Source organism: Achroia grisella, unplaced genomic scaffold, assembly GCF_030625045.1.
Source record: "Achroia grisella isolate CSIRO2021 unplaced genomic scaffold, CSIRO_AGI_Agris_v1 utg3654, whole genome shotgun sequence".
NCBI classification, from domain to species: Eukaryota; Metazoa; Arthropoda; class Insecta; order Lepidoptera; family Pyralidae; genus Achroia; species Achroia grisella.
This window is the reverse complement of record NW_026712822.1, coordinates 268,069-287,621: the sequence shown is the minus strand read 5'-3', so window position 1 is coordinate 287,621 and position 19,553 is coordinate 268,069. Positions and strand designations below refer to the sequence as shown.

The 19,553-nt window shown below is 35.1% G+C and overlaps 1 protein-coding gene across 1 annotated transcript in view; it reads right to left on the bottom strand.

The window, feature by feature from the left end:
- The window catches only part of LOC131844037 (E3 ubiquitin-protein ligase AMFR-like), a 40,405-nt gene extending 20,987 nt beyond the window's left edge, over positions 1 to 19,418 (bottom strand). Inside the window, exon 1 of the mRNA XM_059192821.1 lies at positions 18,920 to 19,418. Within this exon, the coding sequence (XP_059048804.1) occupies positions 18,920 to 19,225 (306 nt within the window). The 5' untranslated portion in view covers positions 19,226 to 19,418. The remainder of the gene's footprint in view (positions 1 to 18,919) is intronic.
- Positions 19,419 to 19,553: the final 135 nt, after the last annotated feature.

Below are 19,553 nucleotides of genomic sequence, written 5' to 3'. Positions count from 1 at the left end.
ACAGCGACAGCGACTTTGTTATATACTATGTAATAATGATGCTGTTGATTCTCGTGTCACAGATTTCGTGTTTATATTCCTCCGAAACGGCTTGATCGATTTTAATGAAATTTTATATGTATATTCAGTAGGTCTGTGAAAAGGTTTATAACAAATGTTTATACCTAAGTATTAAGGGTGGCTCACCTCACAAAAAAATATTTATTTTTTCATTAATTTATTTTAATTTAATTGTTTTATAATGTGGTATTAAAACTATTTTTTAATACTGCTTATCTATATATCTATACATAAAAATAAAATTGGAGGGTCTGTTTGTAATATTGAAATAACTACATGCATATGAATATATATACAGTACATACGCCAAAATTACATTTTTTACAATTTTTGTCTGTGTGTCTGTCGGTCTGTTTGTTCCGGCTAATCTCTGAAATCACTGGACCGAATTTGACGGGACTTTTTTTGCAGGTTGGCGATATAATAAGGACTAACTTAGGCTACTTTTACTTTAGAAAAATAAAGTTAACACAAGTTACACGCGGACGAAGTCGCGGGCACAGCTAGTAATTTATAAGACAAAACAACATTTACGGGGTCAGCTAACATTTCTATAAAAAAATGCAAATATTTCCACTATGATGAGCTCAGAAACAAACACACTAACGTAATAAAAACTCCAAATATGACTATTATAGATTTACTTAGCCTAGAGTAGTGTCGACATAAAAAAAACAAACGAGTCTCTGGGACTAGGTCGTCTTTTTTATAAACCGTTTATTGGTTGTTGAAACTTAATCTTTGTGTTAAAGCGAAGAAAGTAACATTATCAAATAATAATAAATTTATATTGGTCAAGGCAATTTATATTTTACTAGCGGGATGTCGCGGCTTTGCACGGATGCATTTCAAATCTTGTATTTATCACCTTGTGCTATACTATAACACCCTTGTATTGTACATATAAGCCTTCCTCTTGAATCACTCTATCTAACACTTATAATTAAAAATGTAAAGTAATAATAAAATTATTTAAAAGAGCAACACGCAGTTTCTTGCTCGTTCTTCTTGTGCTGAGACAGCTTTCCGACTGAGCGGTAGATTAAAAAAATGTAATGACTATTCAATAGTGCTTCAATGTAAGTTTATTTGAATATATGATTTTCTATTCTATTCTATTACTGAAAACTGCATTAAAATCCGTAATAAGGCCTATGTCCAGCAGTGGACGTCTTCCGGGCTGCGATGATGATGATGATGATGATGATGATTATTATTATTAATTATAATTCAGAGACATTAGTCGCTTGTTTTTTAATAAATACAATGCATAACGACTGTTTACGATGATTATTATTAGAATCCATTCGTTGTATTATACATTAATGTTTCCTATTGACGATTGTTGTAGGTATGGTTGCATGCAGCCCGCTGGTTGACTATGTGCCAAGTGTCACACATACACGTAAGACATCTACATTCTTACTAATATTATAAACAAGCTGTATCCGCGACTTGTCCGAATGGAATTCAACTTTATTTTTCTTTTAAGTTACTCCTTATTACATCAGCTACCTGCCAAAAAAAGACCAGTCAAAATTGGACCAGCCATTTCGGAGATTAGCCGGAACAAACAGACAGACAGACAAAAATTGTTGAAAATGGTATTTTGGTGTATGTACCGTATTTATATTCATATGCAAGTAGTAAAAAACGGTTATTTCAATATTACAAACAGGCACTCAATTTTATTTATATGTATAGATATAGATGAGATAGTAACTCTGTCTGTCGGTCGGTCTACGAGCTAAATCTACTTAGGAGCCTACCTAATTATATTACTCAACAAAAAAAATACACCGACCAAAAACAAGCGACCAGAAATTCCCCGTTGCTTTCTATAGACGCGCACTTGTATGGGTTGATTGATCTCAGGGTTGCCAACCTTATGATAGGTTTTTTAACATTCTAGATATATTTTATAGTCTAAATATCGTTTCAGTGGGGACTGGGGGTCTTTTGTATCCTCGGGGCCCTGAGCTGCAGCCCAAAAAGCGCTTACGTAGATCCGCCCCTGTGCATTCTTTAGATGAAGTAATGTGAGAGCAGATGTTAGGAGTGATTTTGTTATCTTATATTTAAAATTCTCGTGTCTCAATGTTAGTTACCATACTCCTCTGAAACGGCTTGACCGATTTTTATGATAATGCATATTCAGTAGCTATGAGAATCGGCTACTATCTATTTTTCATACCCCTAAGTGATAACGGTTATTTTTTTATTTTTTGGGCAATTTTTTTTATTACGTGTCATTAAAAAATACATACAACTCTAAATTTACACCCTTCTATCACCAACCCCTATTTTTTTATAGCGTTATTAATTTATATGGGAAAACAACGTCTGCCGGGACAGCTAGTGACTCTATAAACTACGTATTAACAGATACTGTTATCGTACCACCTACCACGTCGTGATAAGATCACGTTTTGTTTATTTTAAAGTTAAAAACTATCGCGGTTTGTGTAAAGTATGACTTTATTGACGTTTTTTTATAATCATTTATAGTCAAGCTCATTTGAAATGTATAAAAACATAATTCATTAAATAAAATCATTTCGGCCTCGGTGGTCTAGCGGTCTAGCACACCGCTTTACGACCTATGGTCGCGGGTTCGATTCCTCGCACGGCACAAACATTTGTATTCATGAGTATCATTGTTTGTATCGGTCTGGGTGTATTCTATGTATAATATGTATGTATTTACAAAAAAAATCTATGTATATGTATCAGTTATCTAGTACTCATAACACAAGCTTTAGCTAGCTTAACTTGGGTCTAGATGGCGCTGTGTGAATAGTCCTGAGATTATTATTATTATGTATATTTACAAAAAAAAAAAAACTGTATCTATATCAGTAGTCTAGTAGTTCTAGTACCCATAACACAAGCTCTGCAGAGGGGAAGATCATCATTGTTAGTAGGGTCTAGGGTCCCTATTGCTATCAATGTGACATGTTATGGCGACCTCTATGTGGTTCCCTAGAAACCATTGTGGTTAATTCCTGGTTATTAAATTACGGCACACTGACCAGACCTCATGTTCTTATCATCCTCCACTGGTGCCCCGCCAGCGTATACCGTTAGCGAAGACGGTACACTACTACAAGTACAACTAAAAACACAAGTTCTGCTTATCTTAACTAGATGGCGCTGTGTGAACTGTACTTAGTCATTATTATTGTTTAATGATCATAATGAGTCGTTACACCCAATTCCATTATCTATACATCTATACATATAAATAAAATTGGAGTGTCTGTTTGTAATATTGAAATAACCGTTCTTTACTACATGCATGTGAATATAAATTGTAAAAGTGATATTTTGGTGTATGTACCGTACATACACCAAAATATCACTTTTACAATTTTTGTCTGTCTATCTGTTTGTTCCGAGTAATCTCTCAAATGGCTTGTCCAATTTTAACGGGTCTATTTTGGCAGATAGCTGATGTAATAAGGAGTAACTTAGACTACTTTTATTTTAGAAAAGTAAAATTCCACGCGGACGAAGTCGCAGGTACAACTAGTTATAAATAAAAAAAACACAAGCTTTGCTTAGCTTAACTAGATGGCGCTGTGTAAATTGCACTTTATTATTATGACCTTAATAAATCGTGCAATCAGCGCGGCGCCGGTTGGTACTTGTCGGACACGAGGTCCGCGGGGCTCCGCCCCCACACGTCACACTCGTACGACACGTCACACCACACATTGTGACACACAAACATGACGTGTAAACAAACAACTCGGGTGTACGTGACCACGTGAGGACTGATGATCCTATTGCTTCGCTAGTACTTTATAAACTACAATACTTATGAATCTATTGCTGGAACGGTCGCCATAAATCCCAATATTAATTACCCCCTCTCCTCTTGAATATAGTTTTAAATTGAATGTTTGTATCTTATTTATGAAGCGCATTATGTAAGTTTATTTTTACGTTCGTATCACACAACTGGCGTATTAATAAAAAGACCTGTTAGAAAGCGTCGGCTTGGCAGAAGATTCTCGAATTTATTTAAACTAATACGTAATTTTTTTCGCATTAAAAAGTAGCCTAGTATGATGTCCTTTCTGAAGTTTGATGATGTTTTTCCTAGACTCTGGACTATCTGTGTGACAAATTTCATTTAAATCGCTTCGCGTGAAAGAGTGTCAGACAGACAGTGTTACTTTCGCATTTAGGTATAACTATAGTATTGATTTTGTATGCAAAAGTATAAATAAATAAATATTTTTATATGGATAAAGTCCTACAATACTAGGTTTTTCTCGTGCGTTATTCACGTGCAGACGGCGATCGGATACATTATCTATACATATAAATAAAATTTGAGTGTCTGTAATATTGAAATAACCGTTTTTTACTACATGCATATGAATATAAATATGGTACATACACCAAAATAACATTTTTTACAAATTTTGTCTGCTTGTCTGTTTGTTCCGGCTAATCTCTGAAATGGCTGGACCGATTTTGACGGGACATTTATTGGCAGGTAGCTGATGTAATTAGGAGTAACTTCGGCTACTTTTATTCTAGAAAAATAAAGTTAAATTCCACGCGGACGAAGTCGCGGGAACAGCTAGTTATATATACATATAGATATAACAGAAGTCAACAACATTTGGTGAGGTACCGTAAGCGTAACACGGTCGTCTCTGTTTAACTATACAATTTCTATTGTTTGCAATTAGTACTAGATCCGGCTGTAGGATTACGATGTTCATCTGATTGCCTCGGTAGTCTAGCAGTTTAGCACGCCACATTACTCCCTATGGTCGCGAGTTTGATTCCTCTCACGGTACTAACATTTATATTCATGAGTGCAGGGGCACATGAGAGCAGGGACGGATCGTGAATTTGTGGGGCTAAATCTACTTAGGGCCTCACTTTATATTCATCATCATCATCATCGCAGGCCGGAAGACGTCCACTGCTGGACATAGGCCTTAAAGATCTCCACGACTACCTAATTATATTACTCAACTAAAAAAATACACCGACCAAAAAAAGGGACCAGAAATAAATCCTTACAGGTTTTTTAACATTCTTGATATTTTTTTAAATTATAAATGTCGTTTCACTGGGGTCCCTTTGTATCCTCGGGGCCCTGGGCTGCAGCCCAAAAAGCCCTTAGGTAGATCCGCCCCTGCCTGAATATGATTTTCTTCTATTGATTTGTGTATTGTGAAAACTGTTACAAAAAGAACTTAAGTAAGTTTTTATATCCAGTAGATATAATGTAAGTAATTTGTACTTACAGACTATTTAACATTAAGTTCAGTGCAGTAGTTTTCAGTTTACTGACCTTTACAGCTGCTCCGATAGGGGGCGAGTGCAGGTGGAACTCCAAACCAAGGAAGGACTTATGGAGCGGCTGAAGGCCAGCTTCCGTCTGACGGTTACGATTTAGTGTGAGGAGACCGCTAGGAGTTCTAACCTGGGCTCAGGCCGTCATAATTTCGATCCGTGTGAATTGGATGGGGGATCGATCGGAGGGTAAAGTGCAGCAGTGTCTATGTATATTATCTATTAATAAAAAGCACTATGCGACTACACTCTCTTAATAAATGTCATCTAAACATATTTATTATTGGCATTAGAACAATATCAATGCAATAAGTATAAGGTTAAAAAAACAACTGAGTATAGTATGAGACAAACAACTATAAATAAGTATATTGAACCGGTGGTAATGCAACTATTATGGTGAGAGAACAAGAAGGTATATGACGCCACGAATATTTAATAAAATTTATAACGAAAACGATTGTTCAAGTAATGAAATATTTAATTTTAAATTGAAAAGATGGTTACTCGAAAAAATGCATTAGTATAAGTTCTATATTATAGTTAAATTGTAAATTAAGTATAAGTAAAAATGAGTGTCCATATTCGCCAACAAACTGCAAAGCAGTTTGGCGATAATTGTAAGAACAAATTGTATATATGTAATACTTATAAATAAAAAAAAATAAAAACAAAATATATAAATAAAATTGGAGTGTCTGTTTGTAATATTGAAATACCCGTTTTTACTACATGCACATGAATAAAGTACGGTACATACACCAAAAATAACAATTTAAACAATTTTCTCTGTCTGTCTGTTTGTTCCGGCTAATGTTTGAAATGGCTGGACCTATTTTGACGGACTTTTATTGGCAGGTAGCTGATGTAATAAGGAGTAACTTAGGCTACTTTTATTATAGAAAAATAAAGTTAAATTCCACACGTGTACAGCTAGTTGTAAATAAAAATACTGATATATTCTAATAAAAATATATTCACCCATTCATAAATCTACAAGTAAAATAAATATTTTAATTACTAACTAGATATAGGTATCTCTCGGTCGGCTCTTACACTATATGGGTGCATGGGTACAGCGACCTCGAGGCGGTCGTACATGTTTATCAGATCGTTAAACTGTATTTTTCACACCGAAACCATATTTACATAAAATTTTGCGAGCCGTCGTGGCCTCCTTCTGTAGACTTCGACCCCAAAGGTCGTGGGTTCAAATCTGAGAGACATCTAAAAAAATTGAGACCTATTCGCTGATAATAAACGAAAATAAATACGACAGATAAGTTGTCAAAGTATTACGGCTAAAGTTGAATGGTAAGTTAATGCACAAAAAAACTTAGGTACGAGTTTGTTCGTAAGTTTTTTTGTGCATGGTTTTTATAGCAAAGATATATTGATTGTTCGAATAATAATATATTCTTAAATTTAATATCCAATAATAAGCAATCAAAAATGCACATTGACCTTATCACCAAACTTGCACAATCTTCGTTCCCGGGAACTTTCGGCAGAATTACCACACTGCACTGCTTTTCATGAACTCACTATAATACACATACAGTCTTTTCTTGCTTTGTTGTATATTATTTGCAAATTATAACAGAAGTATTCTATTATTTGATGCGACCTTGCTATAATGGCGGGAATAAGTTCTTTTTTTTTTAAGTGCATGGCTATAGATTCCCAGGATGAGGCAAAGACCTGCGCGATCACTGATTGTTATCACTTTTCTATGGATTATAAGCTGTGAGTTTGTCCGCGGGGAACTAAAGCATAAACCATTAACACAGGCTGGTGCACCATTCCATTATCATCCCTATAAAAAAACCTGTTTTCGCATTAAAAAGTAACCTATGTCCTTTCTCAGGTTCTAGGTTATATTTTTACCAAATTTCATTTAAATCGCTGCAGTAGTTTTGGCAGGAACTGCGAAGCGAAAAAAGTGAAAAGAGAGACTTACAGACAGACAGACAGAGTTACTTTCGCCTTTATAATATTGGTAAGGGTAAGGATAAGGATTAGATATAGATACGATAGTTCGCTATCTATCCGGATAGAAATCAGACAGAAACCAGCGGCTTCACTCGCCCGAATCCGGTTGTATAATAGTGATGACGTAAAACTGTTTATAAACACATGTGTTCAAATAAAATTGGATGGAGATAATGAATGGAATTATAATACAAGTATTGCTAAATACATCCACTAGTGTCGTAAGCGGGTATACATTTAAATTAATTAAATAGACAACACTCAAATATTACGAAATCTATCTACATTTATATCGATACAATCACACTCATGAATACAAATGTTTGTGCCGTGCGAGGAATCGAACCTGCGACCATCGGAAGTAAGGCGATGTGCTAAACCGCTAGATCACCGAGGCCGTAGTTGTTGCTGGGATTGTTAGTAATGTGAACTGATGACCCATTGCTAATAATGTAATATACCATGTCAAGTTGACCTCCGGTTCCCCGTGGAAGCCGTCGTGAAAAATACCTATGGAATTTGTCATGATATGGTTATTGACTTGACGTCATGCTCATCTTATTCTCCACTGATTCCCCGTCAGCGTAAACCGCTAGCGCAGGCAGGCGTACTTATCCAATTCCATATATATAAAATTGAATTGCTGTTCGTTAGTCTCGCTAAAACACGAGAACGGCGGAACCGATTTGACTAATTTTAGTCTTGAAATATCCTTGAAAGTCCAGGGAAGGTATAAACGGTGATAAAATACGAAGAAATTGCATGTAAAATAGTAAAAACATCAATTTTATTTTCCCATACAAACTGCTGATATTTATTGCCTAACTATACTGCAAAAAACCTTTGACATATTTCCGATTCTCAGACCTACTGAATATGCATATAAAATTTCATAAAAATCGGTCAAGCCGTTTCAGAGGAGTATGGTAACACATTGTGACACCAGAATTTTTTATATAAGAAGATATAGTATGTACAAGAATGTGAATCAACACGTGATACGTCAACAGACACGAAGGTGATTAGAACCTACCTCACATATCATCAGCAAGTATTTATTTACCTATATGTCGTATAATTCATATAACTCGTGTCATAGAACTCGATTCACATGACTAATTGTTTTTTTTTATGGGCGACAATTATTAGTTAGTGGAAACAAGCCTATTCATTGTCCTGGGTTTTTTTTTGTGAATGATAATGGAATGGTGCACCCGCCTGCGCTAACGGTTTACGCTGGCGGGGCACCAGTGGAGGATGATAAGAGGAAAATGAGGTCAGGTCAGTTAGCCTAACGTGATAAAATCATCAAGAATTTATCACGATTGTTTTCAGAGGGAACCGCGTGGAGGTCAATCTGACATGGTACATTGCTAGTCCACATTACTAACAATCCCCTTTTGCCCCCCCCCCTCCCCCCGTATATATTATACTAGCTTTTGCCCGCGGATTCGCTTGCGTTAATTCATCCCCTTAGGGGTGGAATTTATGAAAATCCTTTCTTAGGGGATGCCTACATCATAGTAGCTTTATGCATGCAAAGTCTCAGCCCGTACGGTTTAAAATTGACAAAGTTTCATACAAAATTTCAACCCTTGGGGGTAGAATTAATCAAAATCCTTTCTTAGCGGATGCCTAAGTCATAACATCTACCTGCATGCCAAATTTTAGCCCGATCCGTCCAGTGGTTTGGGCTGTGCGTTGATAGACCTGTCCTCATGTTCATCTTATCATCCTCCACTGGTGCCCCGCCAGCGTAAACCGTTAACGCAAGCGGGTGCCCCATTCCATTATCATCAATAAAAAGACAATTCTACCTACTCCTAATCTTGGATATTATTCAATAATATACCGGGTCTTTGTGCTTGTAACAAAAAAAACCTATTTATACTACAGTAGGAATTTTTAGTAATCTGGTCTGATGACCCATAGCTAACAATGTACCACGTCATCTCCATGTAGTCATAATTCCAATTGAAATTGTCAGATCTTCACGCATCCTCCACTGGTGCCCCGCCAGCGTAAGTCTGAAACCATCGTTACAATTCCAATTGAAATTGTCACGATGGGACAACTGACCTGACCTCATGCTCATCTTATCATCCTCCACTGGTGCCCCGCCAGTGTAAACCGTTAGCGCAGGCGGATGCACCATTCCATTATCATCCATAAAAAAAACTGTACGTTATAATTGATATCTAGTAATTAATGTAATTATATCTGAATAGCTATGCATTGTTTACGAAGTGCTATGTTTTATTTATAGCCTTACAAGTAGACCCGGCCACGCGTTGCTGTGTCTAAGGTTCTTGAATAAAATAATATTGCGACTATAAATTGAGATGTAAGCTATCCTATCTTTCAAGTTGGATCAAATTGCACACAATGTTCAAATCAAATTTGCAACCGGTTCAGTAGTTTAGGAGTCCATCGCGGACAAATAACGTGATTCGTAATTTTTATATAAAGACAATTAAACTAGCTGAGACTGCGACTTCCTACGCGTAATACTCTGAATAACAATAGGATAAGATTCCTTTTTTTTTTCTAAATCGATGGGAATAAATAAACAATTAATGGTTTCATACCATTCATTGTTTAACAACTGAACAAAAACTGCTTCAATAGTCAGTGGAAACCACATTCAAATTGATTAAGTCGACTCGGACAATAACAAGCACAAATGTACGAACAAATAGTTTTTTTCCGGACTACTCTAATGCTGTTGGCCGCAGCTGGGTTTTACAGCTTCACCGGACGATAGGCGGCGAGTGCAGATGGCACTCCAAACCCGTGACTTGTGGAGCGGCTGAAAGCCAACTTCTGTCTGACGGATACGATTAGTCTGAGGGCACCGGTAGGGGTTCGAATCTCGACTCAGGTCGTTGTAATTTCGATCTCCGTTTCAATTTGACGGGGGATCTATCAAATAATAAAAAGACTCTCTGACCCGACACACCACCTAAATTCGGAATTTTTTTTCATAAGTACCTTTTCCAGTATAGTAAGTCTACCAAACACAACAGGGGGGAAAGGAGATTGTTAGTAATGTGGACTCACCCCATAACTAGCAATGTACCATGTCAGATTGACCTCCACGCGGTTCCCCCTGGAAACCATCGTAAGTTCGTGGAGAGGTTGTCAAGATGGGCTAACTAACCTGACTTCATGTTCATCTTATCATCCTCCACTGGTGCCCCGCCAGCGTAAACCGTTAGCGCAGGCGGGTGCACCATTCCATTATCATCCATAAAAAAACCAAACACAATAAAAAAAAGTATTAACGAAATTGGTCCAGTCGTGATGCCGTTACCAAAGGAAATAGGCATTTTTATATCAATATATAGAGACAACTGAAATGAGAATGTTGAGGTGGATGTGTGGTGTGACAAGAATGGATAAGATAAAGAATGAATACATTAGAGGAAGTGTGAAAGTGGCACCGGTGTCAGAGAGGTTGAAGAGTAATCGTCTATCATGGTATGGACATGTAATGCGTAGGAACGAGGATAATATTTTAAGAAAGGTGTTACATATGAATGTGGATGGTTATAAGGGCAGAGGAAGGCCGAAAAAGAGATGGATGGACTGTGTGAAAGATGATATGGTAAGAAAGGAAGTAAATAACGCGATGACTGCGAACAGGGATGAATGGAAGCGAAAAACATATTACGCCGACCCCAAATAAATAGGATAAGGTAGAAGCAGATGATGATAGAGACAACTGAAAAACATATTAAAATACTATCAACCTAGGTGTTACGGAACTGTATGTTTTTATAAACTCCACGTCTATATCGAAACTAGCGGTCTATTTATATATTAAAAAAGAAATTGTCTTTTAATGTATATCTATATATATAACTCAAAGGTGACTGACGCAGTTATCTATCAACGCACAGCCCAAACCACTGGACGGATCGGGCTGAAATTTGACATGCAGTAGATGTTATGACGTAGGCCGCTAAGAAAGGATTTTGATTAATTCTACCCCCAAGGAGATAAATAAAATGAAACTTTGTCAATTTTAAACCGATCGGGCTGAGACTTTGCATGCATAAAGCTACTATAACGTAGGCATCCCCTCAGAAAGGATATTGACAAATTCCACCCCTAAGGGGATAAATAAACGCGAGCGAAACCGCGGGCAAAAGCTAGTGTGTATATACATATTGAAAGTCTGCACAAAAAGTAAAGAATTAACCTAAAATTAAGTAAGTTGTACTTATGTACATGTTTTTATGTTCAATCTTTAGTTTTATCTGTACTACAATCTCTTCAAAACAACCTTTGGAAAGAGAGAATGAACGAAAAATCAAGTAGAGGTTGATGACTTAAAATCTTATCATTACATAGTATAAGAGTAGCTGTCTCTGTAACTGTCTGTCCCTATGTATGCTTAAATCTTTAAAAATACGCAACCGATTTTGTAGCGTTTTTTTTTAATAGATAGAGTGATTCAAGAGGAAAGTTTATATATATAATACATGTGTACATACACACGTGAGAAGCCGGGGAGAGTAGCGAGTATATAGCCTATGTTTTTCACGTGGGTGTAATCACGGGCATAACTAGTAATATCCATAAACGAACATTTATTATCGAATACATTATAGTGAAATTTAAAAATCATGGCCAAGTTCTGAATTTATAAATTCTAAAATGATTGTATATACATATAAATAAAATTGGGAGTGTCTGTTTGTAATGTTGAAATAACCGTTTTTTACTACATGCATATGAATATAAATACGGTACATACACCAATATTACATTTTTTACAATTTTTGTCTCTCTGTCTGTTTGTTCCGGCTAATCTCTGAAATGGCTGGACCGATTTTGACGGGACTTTTATTGCCAGGTAGCTGTACATCAGCGATAAGGAGTAATTTTAGTAAAATTATTTTATTTTAGAAATTTAAAGTATAATTTCACGCGGACGAAGTCGCGATTACAGCTAGCTATTTAAAAATATACCGAAAAAGATACGAGGCCACTAAATGTTTGCATATTATTTGTAAATTGTCAAAAACGTACAAGATATTTTCAATATTGATAAAAGATAAAATTAAAACATTGTGTATCGAATTTGAATGTTAATCACGTAATATTTTTTTCATTATCATATCAGTGACCGATTAGACTTTAATGGTATAGCATTACCCGCTTGATTTCCGGCACAAAGTATATCCTATTTATTTATTTAGAACTAGCTGTACCCGCGACTTCGTCCGCGTGAAGTTTAAATTTGTTTTTATAAAATAAAAGATTTTTTCTAAAATAAAATCAGTCTAAGTTACTCATTACTCTATTATTATTACATTAACTACCTGCCAAAAAAGTTCCATCAAAATAGGTCCAGCCATTTCAGAGATTAGCCGGAACAAACAGACAGACAGACAGTCAAAAATTGTAAAAAAAATATTTTGGTGTATGCTCCGTATTTATATTAATATGCATGTAGTAAAAAACGGTTATTTCAATATTACAAACAGGCACTCCAATTTTATTCATGTGTATATATTTGACCTATCTGTGTGATAAACTTCACTCCGATTCGTCTAGTAATATTTGCGTGAAGGAGTACCTAATTTCCATACATTCCACATCACTAACTTTCTCATTTGTAAATAGTATAAAGCTAAGTCGCTGTTTTCGTCTGTTTGTCTACAACTTAATTATCAGTATTTCATGCTACATGTTTATTTATGTGTACAAATGGAAATAGCGACAAAACAATAAAGTTTGCATTAAGAGTACTGGATTATAAGAGCTCACTGGTGGTGGGAGTGGTGTGGGAGTTGTGGGGAGGATTTTTTTTTTCGGACTACTCTAATGCTGTTGGCCGCGGCTGGCCTTGACAGCTTCACCGGACGATACGGGGCGAGTGCAGATGGCACTCCAAACTAAGGATTAAGGCCAACTACGACGACTTTAGTCTGAGGGCACCACTAGTAATGGAATGGTGCACCCGCCTGCGCTAACGGTTTACGCTGGCGGGGCACCAGTGGAGGATGATAAGATAAACATGAGGTCAGGTCAGTTAACCCATCGTGACAAATTCATTAGGAATTTATCACGATGGTTTCCAGGGGGAACCGCGTGGAGGTCAACCTGACATGGTACATTGCTAGTAATGGGTTTTTTTTTTTGTATGTGATAATGGAATGGTGCCTCCGCCTGCGCTAACGGTTTACGCTGGCGGGGCACCAGTGGAGGGTGATAATATGAGCATGAGGTCAGGTCAGTTAGCCCATCGTGACAAAGCTAGTAATGGGTTATAAAGTCCAACAATCCCCTTTCCCCCTCCAACCTCGGCTCAGACCGTCGTAATATCGATCCCCGTTTGAATTGGACTGGGGATGGATCGGAGGGGCAACAAGTATACTTAAAAACTATGGAATAAAAGCAAAACAATATTACGAACGAATAAATAATAATAATTTTAGACCCAAGTTAAGCTAGCTAAAGCTTGTGTTATGGGTACTAGACAACTGATACAAATACATAGAAAAAATTTTTGTTTCGTGCCGTGAGAGGAATCGTACCTGCAACCATCGGACGTAAAGCGGTGTGCTAGACCGCTAGACCACCGAGGTCGTCGACAATAAATGCGTTGGAAGTAGCTGTAACCATTTACCATCAAATGTGGTGCTTTCCCTGATTACCAATGTCATAGTATAAAAAATGTTCTAGATAATGTGGACTGCATCATGCAGGGACTTGTAGTTTTGCTCTTTTATTACCTGTACTACAAAGGTAGTACAGGTATTAATAATAATAATAATAAATTTGTTATTGCCAATATCAGTATAGTTATATAGTTACACATTTACAGGTATTAATAATAATAATAATAAATTTGTTATTGCCAATATCAGTATAGTTATATAGTTACACATTTATACATATTTAACATGATTGGCAATAGGTACAAACTCAGCTATTCCTGGACTGATGGGCGTCCAGCGCTGGTTTTCAGTTAGTACCTACGCAGGCGTACCTGGTCACACGTGCTAGATAACCATACCATAACATAATCAAATAAAAATTTAACAAATTAATACATAAATAATAATAATAATATACATACGAATACACACGTGACATGCATGCAATGCATGTGTACCTATACAAAAATTCACATTTTATGTCGAGATTTGTCGCCGCTATCCAAGGGCTGTCTCTCTACTTAATATAATTTTCCTTAAAGAATTTTTAAATTTTACCGGTATATCATATATAATTTTTATATTTTTTTATTATATTAAATATCATATATAATTAGTGTTGATTTATTTTATATCTTAACATTCACAGTGACAAAGTATCTCAATTATGAAGACATAAACACAGCAATAAAATCCATTAAGCAGTTTCAACTTAGGTAATCAAAATTGACTTTATAATTATTATAGGTTCAAAAACTTTATAATATACCTATAACTTATAACTAGCTGTACTCGCGACTTCGTCGCGTGGAATTTAACAAAAAGTTAATTAGAGATTTTTCTAAAATAAAAGTAGTCTAAGTTACTCCTTATTATGTTAGCTACCTGTCAATAAAAGTCCCGTCAAAATCGGTCCAGCCATTTCAGAGATTACCCGGAACAAACAGACAGACAGACAAAAATTGTAAACATTTTTTATTGCTGGCATAATAAGGAGTAAGTTTGGTGTATGTACCATATTTATATTCATAGGCATGTAGTAAAAAACAGTTATTTCAATATTACAAACAGACACTCCCAATTTTATTTATATGTATAGATGACAAAAGACATTACATCTTTACATAGTATAAAACAAATTCACCACCATGTTTATTTGCTGATATCTATTAAATTTGTAAAGGATTTTTATGCAGTTTTCAACAATAGATAGAGTCATTAAAGAGGAAGTTTTGTATAATAATACATGAGTGTTATAGTATAGAATAAGTAGAGAAAGATCAAAGATTTGTAATGTGAAGCCAGAAGAGTTGCTAGCATACTGCTTTCTTGATATATGATAGCGTAGCGGCTTTTATATTGATTGCCGCATGCATCCGTATGTAAAGTGCGAATACTGTAACTACCATATAGTAATTTTTGTAGCTGTGACGTGGTCGTGTGGAATGAGTGGTCATGCTCACTAAAATGTCCAGACATGTGGCGGCGTGGTCGGCCGGGTCATTGGGCTCCCTAAAATATGGTCGAGCGCAGTGATGGCTGGCTCATCTGTCATACTCGTGAAACGAGTGCTGCTTGTAGGGACTGGTCTGCTCTTATCACTACAACTGATTTAATCTTATTGCATATTTATATTTGACCCAAAAATTAGTGCTTGTTGGTAGTTTGTATTCACACGTTTCGACTTGTAAATGTAAACTTACAAGGATTATTTAAAAAAGCAACACACAAGTTTCTTGCTCGTTCTTCTTGTGATGAGACAGCTTTCCGAACGAGTGGTAGATAAAAAACAAATTGTTATGACTATTCAAAAGTGCTTAAATTAAGTTTATTTGAATAAATGATTTTCTATTCTATTCTATTCTATAATCTTATTAATATTATAAACGCGAAAGTTTATGAGTATGGATGGATGTTTGTTACTCTTTAACAAACATCCATCGATACTCACAATGAAACTTTACAGTAATATAGCTTATACATCAGAATATATAGGCTATAAATTTCACACAGGTGAAACTCTATTCACCCAAACGAACTAGCACAGAAGCTTTTAGCCAACAACCCAGCAAAAAGATTAAAAAGATCAAATATTCTTGAGCTGGATGAAAGATTTCTAGCTAGCTGAAACATGGGGACCTTGTCAAAGGATAGAGATCCTCCCACTCCTACTACCAACAACTCCTTATAGTACCAGTACTAATTGCAGATACCCAACTACCAATAAGAAAAGGTGAAACTGCGGGCACAGCTAGTATAATATTAAATAACAAAACAAACAACCACATAAATTTTTATAGCAGAATTATACTTGGTTATTAGCAGTATAGGTGTATTAACTTTAATATGACCAATATTATTTTTGTCTCACGTTTCTAAGAACAGATTACCACTAATGTCTTTTGTAATGGGATTTTAAAGATGTGTATATGTTCTTCTGTAATTAGTATAATGATAGTCACCTTTATTTGCTACTGAATATACACATCTGGTGTTTTGTTGTCTAATTAACATTAATCAGCTTTAAGTTCTGTATTAGATAGAAAATATTGTGCAACATATTGTCATCAGCGCCTGTCACTCGAATATCGAAATTCTCCAAAGATGTCAAAACTGCATCCTAAAGTGCATCTTAAAAGCTCTATGGTTCATCACCAACTCTGAGGTTCACCACTTTGCCACCATCGCCACAGTCAGGGAAGAAATTGGGAAATCAAGTATCAAATATAAGGCCTTGCTATTCACCCAAACGAATTAGCTCAGAAACTTCTAGTTAACAACCCAGCAAAAAGATTAAAAAGATCAAATATCCTTGAGCTGGATGAAAGATTTCTAGCTAGCTGAAACATGGGGACCTTGTCAAAGGATAGAGATCCTCCCACGCCCACTACCAACAACTCACCTGCTTATAGTACCAGTACTGATTGCAGATACCTAACTACCAAAAAAAAATATTGTCATCAACAGTTATTCATGATTACTATATTTGTTCTATTCTAATTGCCTGAGGGCAGTACGCTTCTTTATCATATTTAATAACCATTTTATCTAATTGCATTGTTAAAATAAAAGTAAGTGTATTGACTATTTAAAACTGGGAACTACCTTCCAGTTTTCTATTCTACAAAGGCGATCAGATTATTAAGATAGCAGCAAACATTACAAACAGACATGTGGAAAAGATTTTGTAAAACTTTGTTGAAAATATAAGAAAAGTGATTATCAACTGTAAGTATTGTTTTATTTGTAATGTTATCTTGTTAATATCATGTAAATCCAATAGAATACCATCATTCACACTTATTAAGCTGACGATATTTTGATCTCTCTATTTAATATTAATTGCTATGCAGCTGTGTTTCACTAAAACTAGTAACTATAATTATTGCAATCATTGTTTGTTAATTATAAATGAATTAATAATTTAAATTACACCTATACATAGCATTGTAAGTGTTAAATATATAGGATAAGCTAGATAAGTTAAATATATAGATAAATATATGGAATAACAATAGATCATATTTTTTTAGTTTGTAAATTGATTAATACAGAACACAGTATATTTTAAACACGGCTATTATTTAAAATGTATGCTTAGCTAATTGTGGGAATATTACATTAATGAAAACCACATCCAAATTAAGCCTCACAAACAAATAAATGAATAAAAATATAATTATAGGTATAATTAGTAAAAATCATGGGATCTTACCATATTTTATATGGTGGTGGTTGAAACACTGCTGAAATATCGGGAACTCAACAAACAAATATAAAATGTGGTAAGATCCTGTGATCTTTACTAATTATATGTATAAATAATGACAGCATCGAATTTAAAAGTACATAAAAATATAATCAGTCTCCAAAACTTCAAGCAGTCTTTATTTCAATTTCCATTATGTGGCCTAAAGTGTCTGTATTGTAAAGCCTTCAATAAGTTTTTTAATTACTTTCAATGTACAGATAATAATAAAACATTATTAATATAATTAATAATGTTTTATTTTTGTGTTTGTGTTTTATTAATATAATTTTTGTGTGCCAAAGACTCATATTCAATCATTTAAATATGAGTCTTTGGCACACTCTAATTGTTGATATGATAAAATGAAAATTGTTGTATTTAAGTAAATTCAAGAAATTATTTAGGAATTATTAATATATTAGAATCATCTTTACAGTATTTCTTTAATATATTTCTTCAATTTTTAGTAGATTCATTATATTAAAAAATATGTATATTGTTTAAAGAGCTTATAGTTTATAATAAAATTCATAAGTGCTTATATTAAGTTTATTTATATAATGATTATTACTATTTCCATTTAGATTATATAAAAAAATATTTAATTATTTATTTTGTTTATTGTGAAGAACAGAAATAAAAACAATACTCTGTTATTTCAATTAAAAAACACCTAAGTTAAATTTTAAAAGTAAATAGTCACATTCACACATATTTCACACACACACACACACATCACACAAAAAACAATATAATTACAACCTTACTAATATTTCAAGTTTTAAAGCAAGTTTCATGTATACTGTAAAAGCTGTAATGTTTAAGTAAATTTTATACATAATTGATAATAGGAACTGGTGATGAAGTATGAAGTATGGGGATGAAGAACATCCTGTTCAGGTACCAATAGAATGTCTTCCCCCTGTGTCAATATCTGGTTTACCACCAAGTACATATTATTAGCACAAGTAGGGTGACCACTGTATCATAGAACAATATATATAGCCTGCCTTTATCATTACTATTCACTGTTTAGAATGATATAGGCTACTTTTTATCACAGTCAATCTAGATACCAATATCGTAGTAGTAATTGGAAAAAGAGCCTGATAAAAGTACTCACCCACATACATAGCGGCTCCTGCATCATGAACGTGACCACCTCCACAAACTGCTCAGTAAAGTTCCTGGTGCCGTTGGTGCCGCCACTCAACACCCCTGCAGCAGCAGACTGCACAGTTTTCAAATTCTCGCCATTAGTCTCCGCGACCATTCCTTCCTGCCGTTGCAGCGTTGCATTGACGCGCCAGTTTGGATCACTCGTCACACTCATCGCATAATAAACGGCTACCGATAGCAGCAAAACACTTCCCGTCGTGTAAGCCTTGAGATTCGGCAAGGGCAACCTGTCCACTAGTGTCACAGGCATATTGTAAGCGTTTAATTATATACCAGCACAATAATCGTCTAAATACACCGCAATTTCGAACCTAATGACTTTGGATAGTATCTCAACATTCACATTACCGCTGATCAAACATCGTCAGACGCAATTAAAGAAACAGGTACATTTCTAATTTAATGATAAAAACAACAATAAATTCAGAATCACAATCACAATCACTGAGAAGAAAACCACAGATTAACAAGAGACTATTTTTAAATGTTTAAAAAAAATACAACGGCCAGAGAGAAACAAATTATTTTTTAAAGAACATAGTAATTCGCTTAGACAATTTATAAGTTTATGCAAGGCC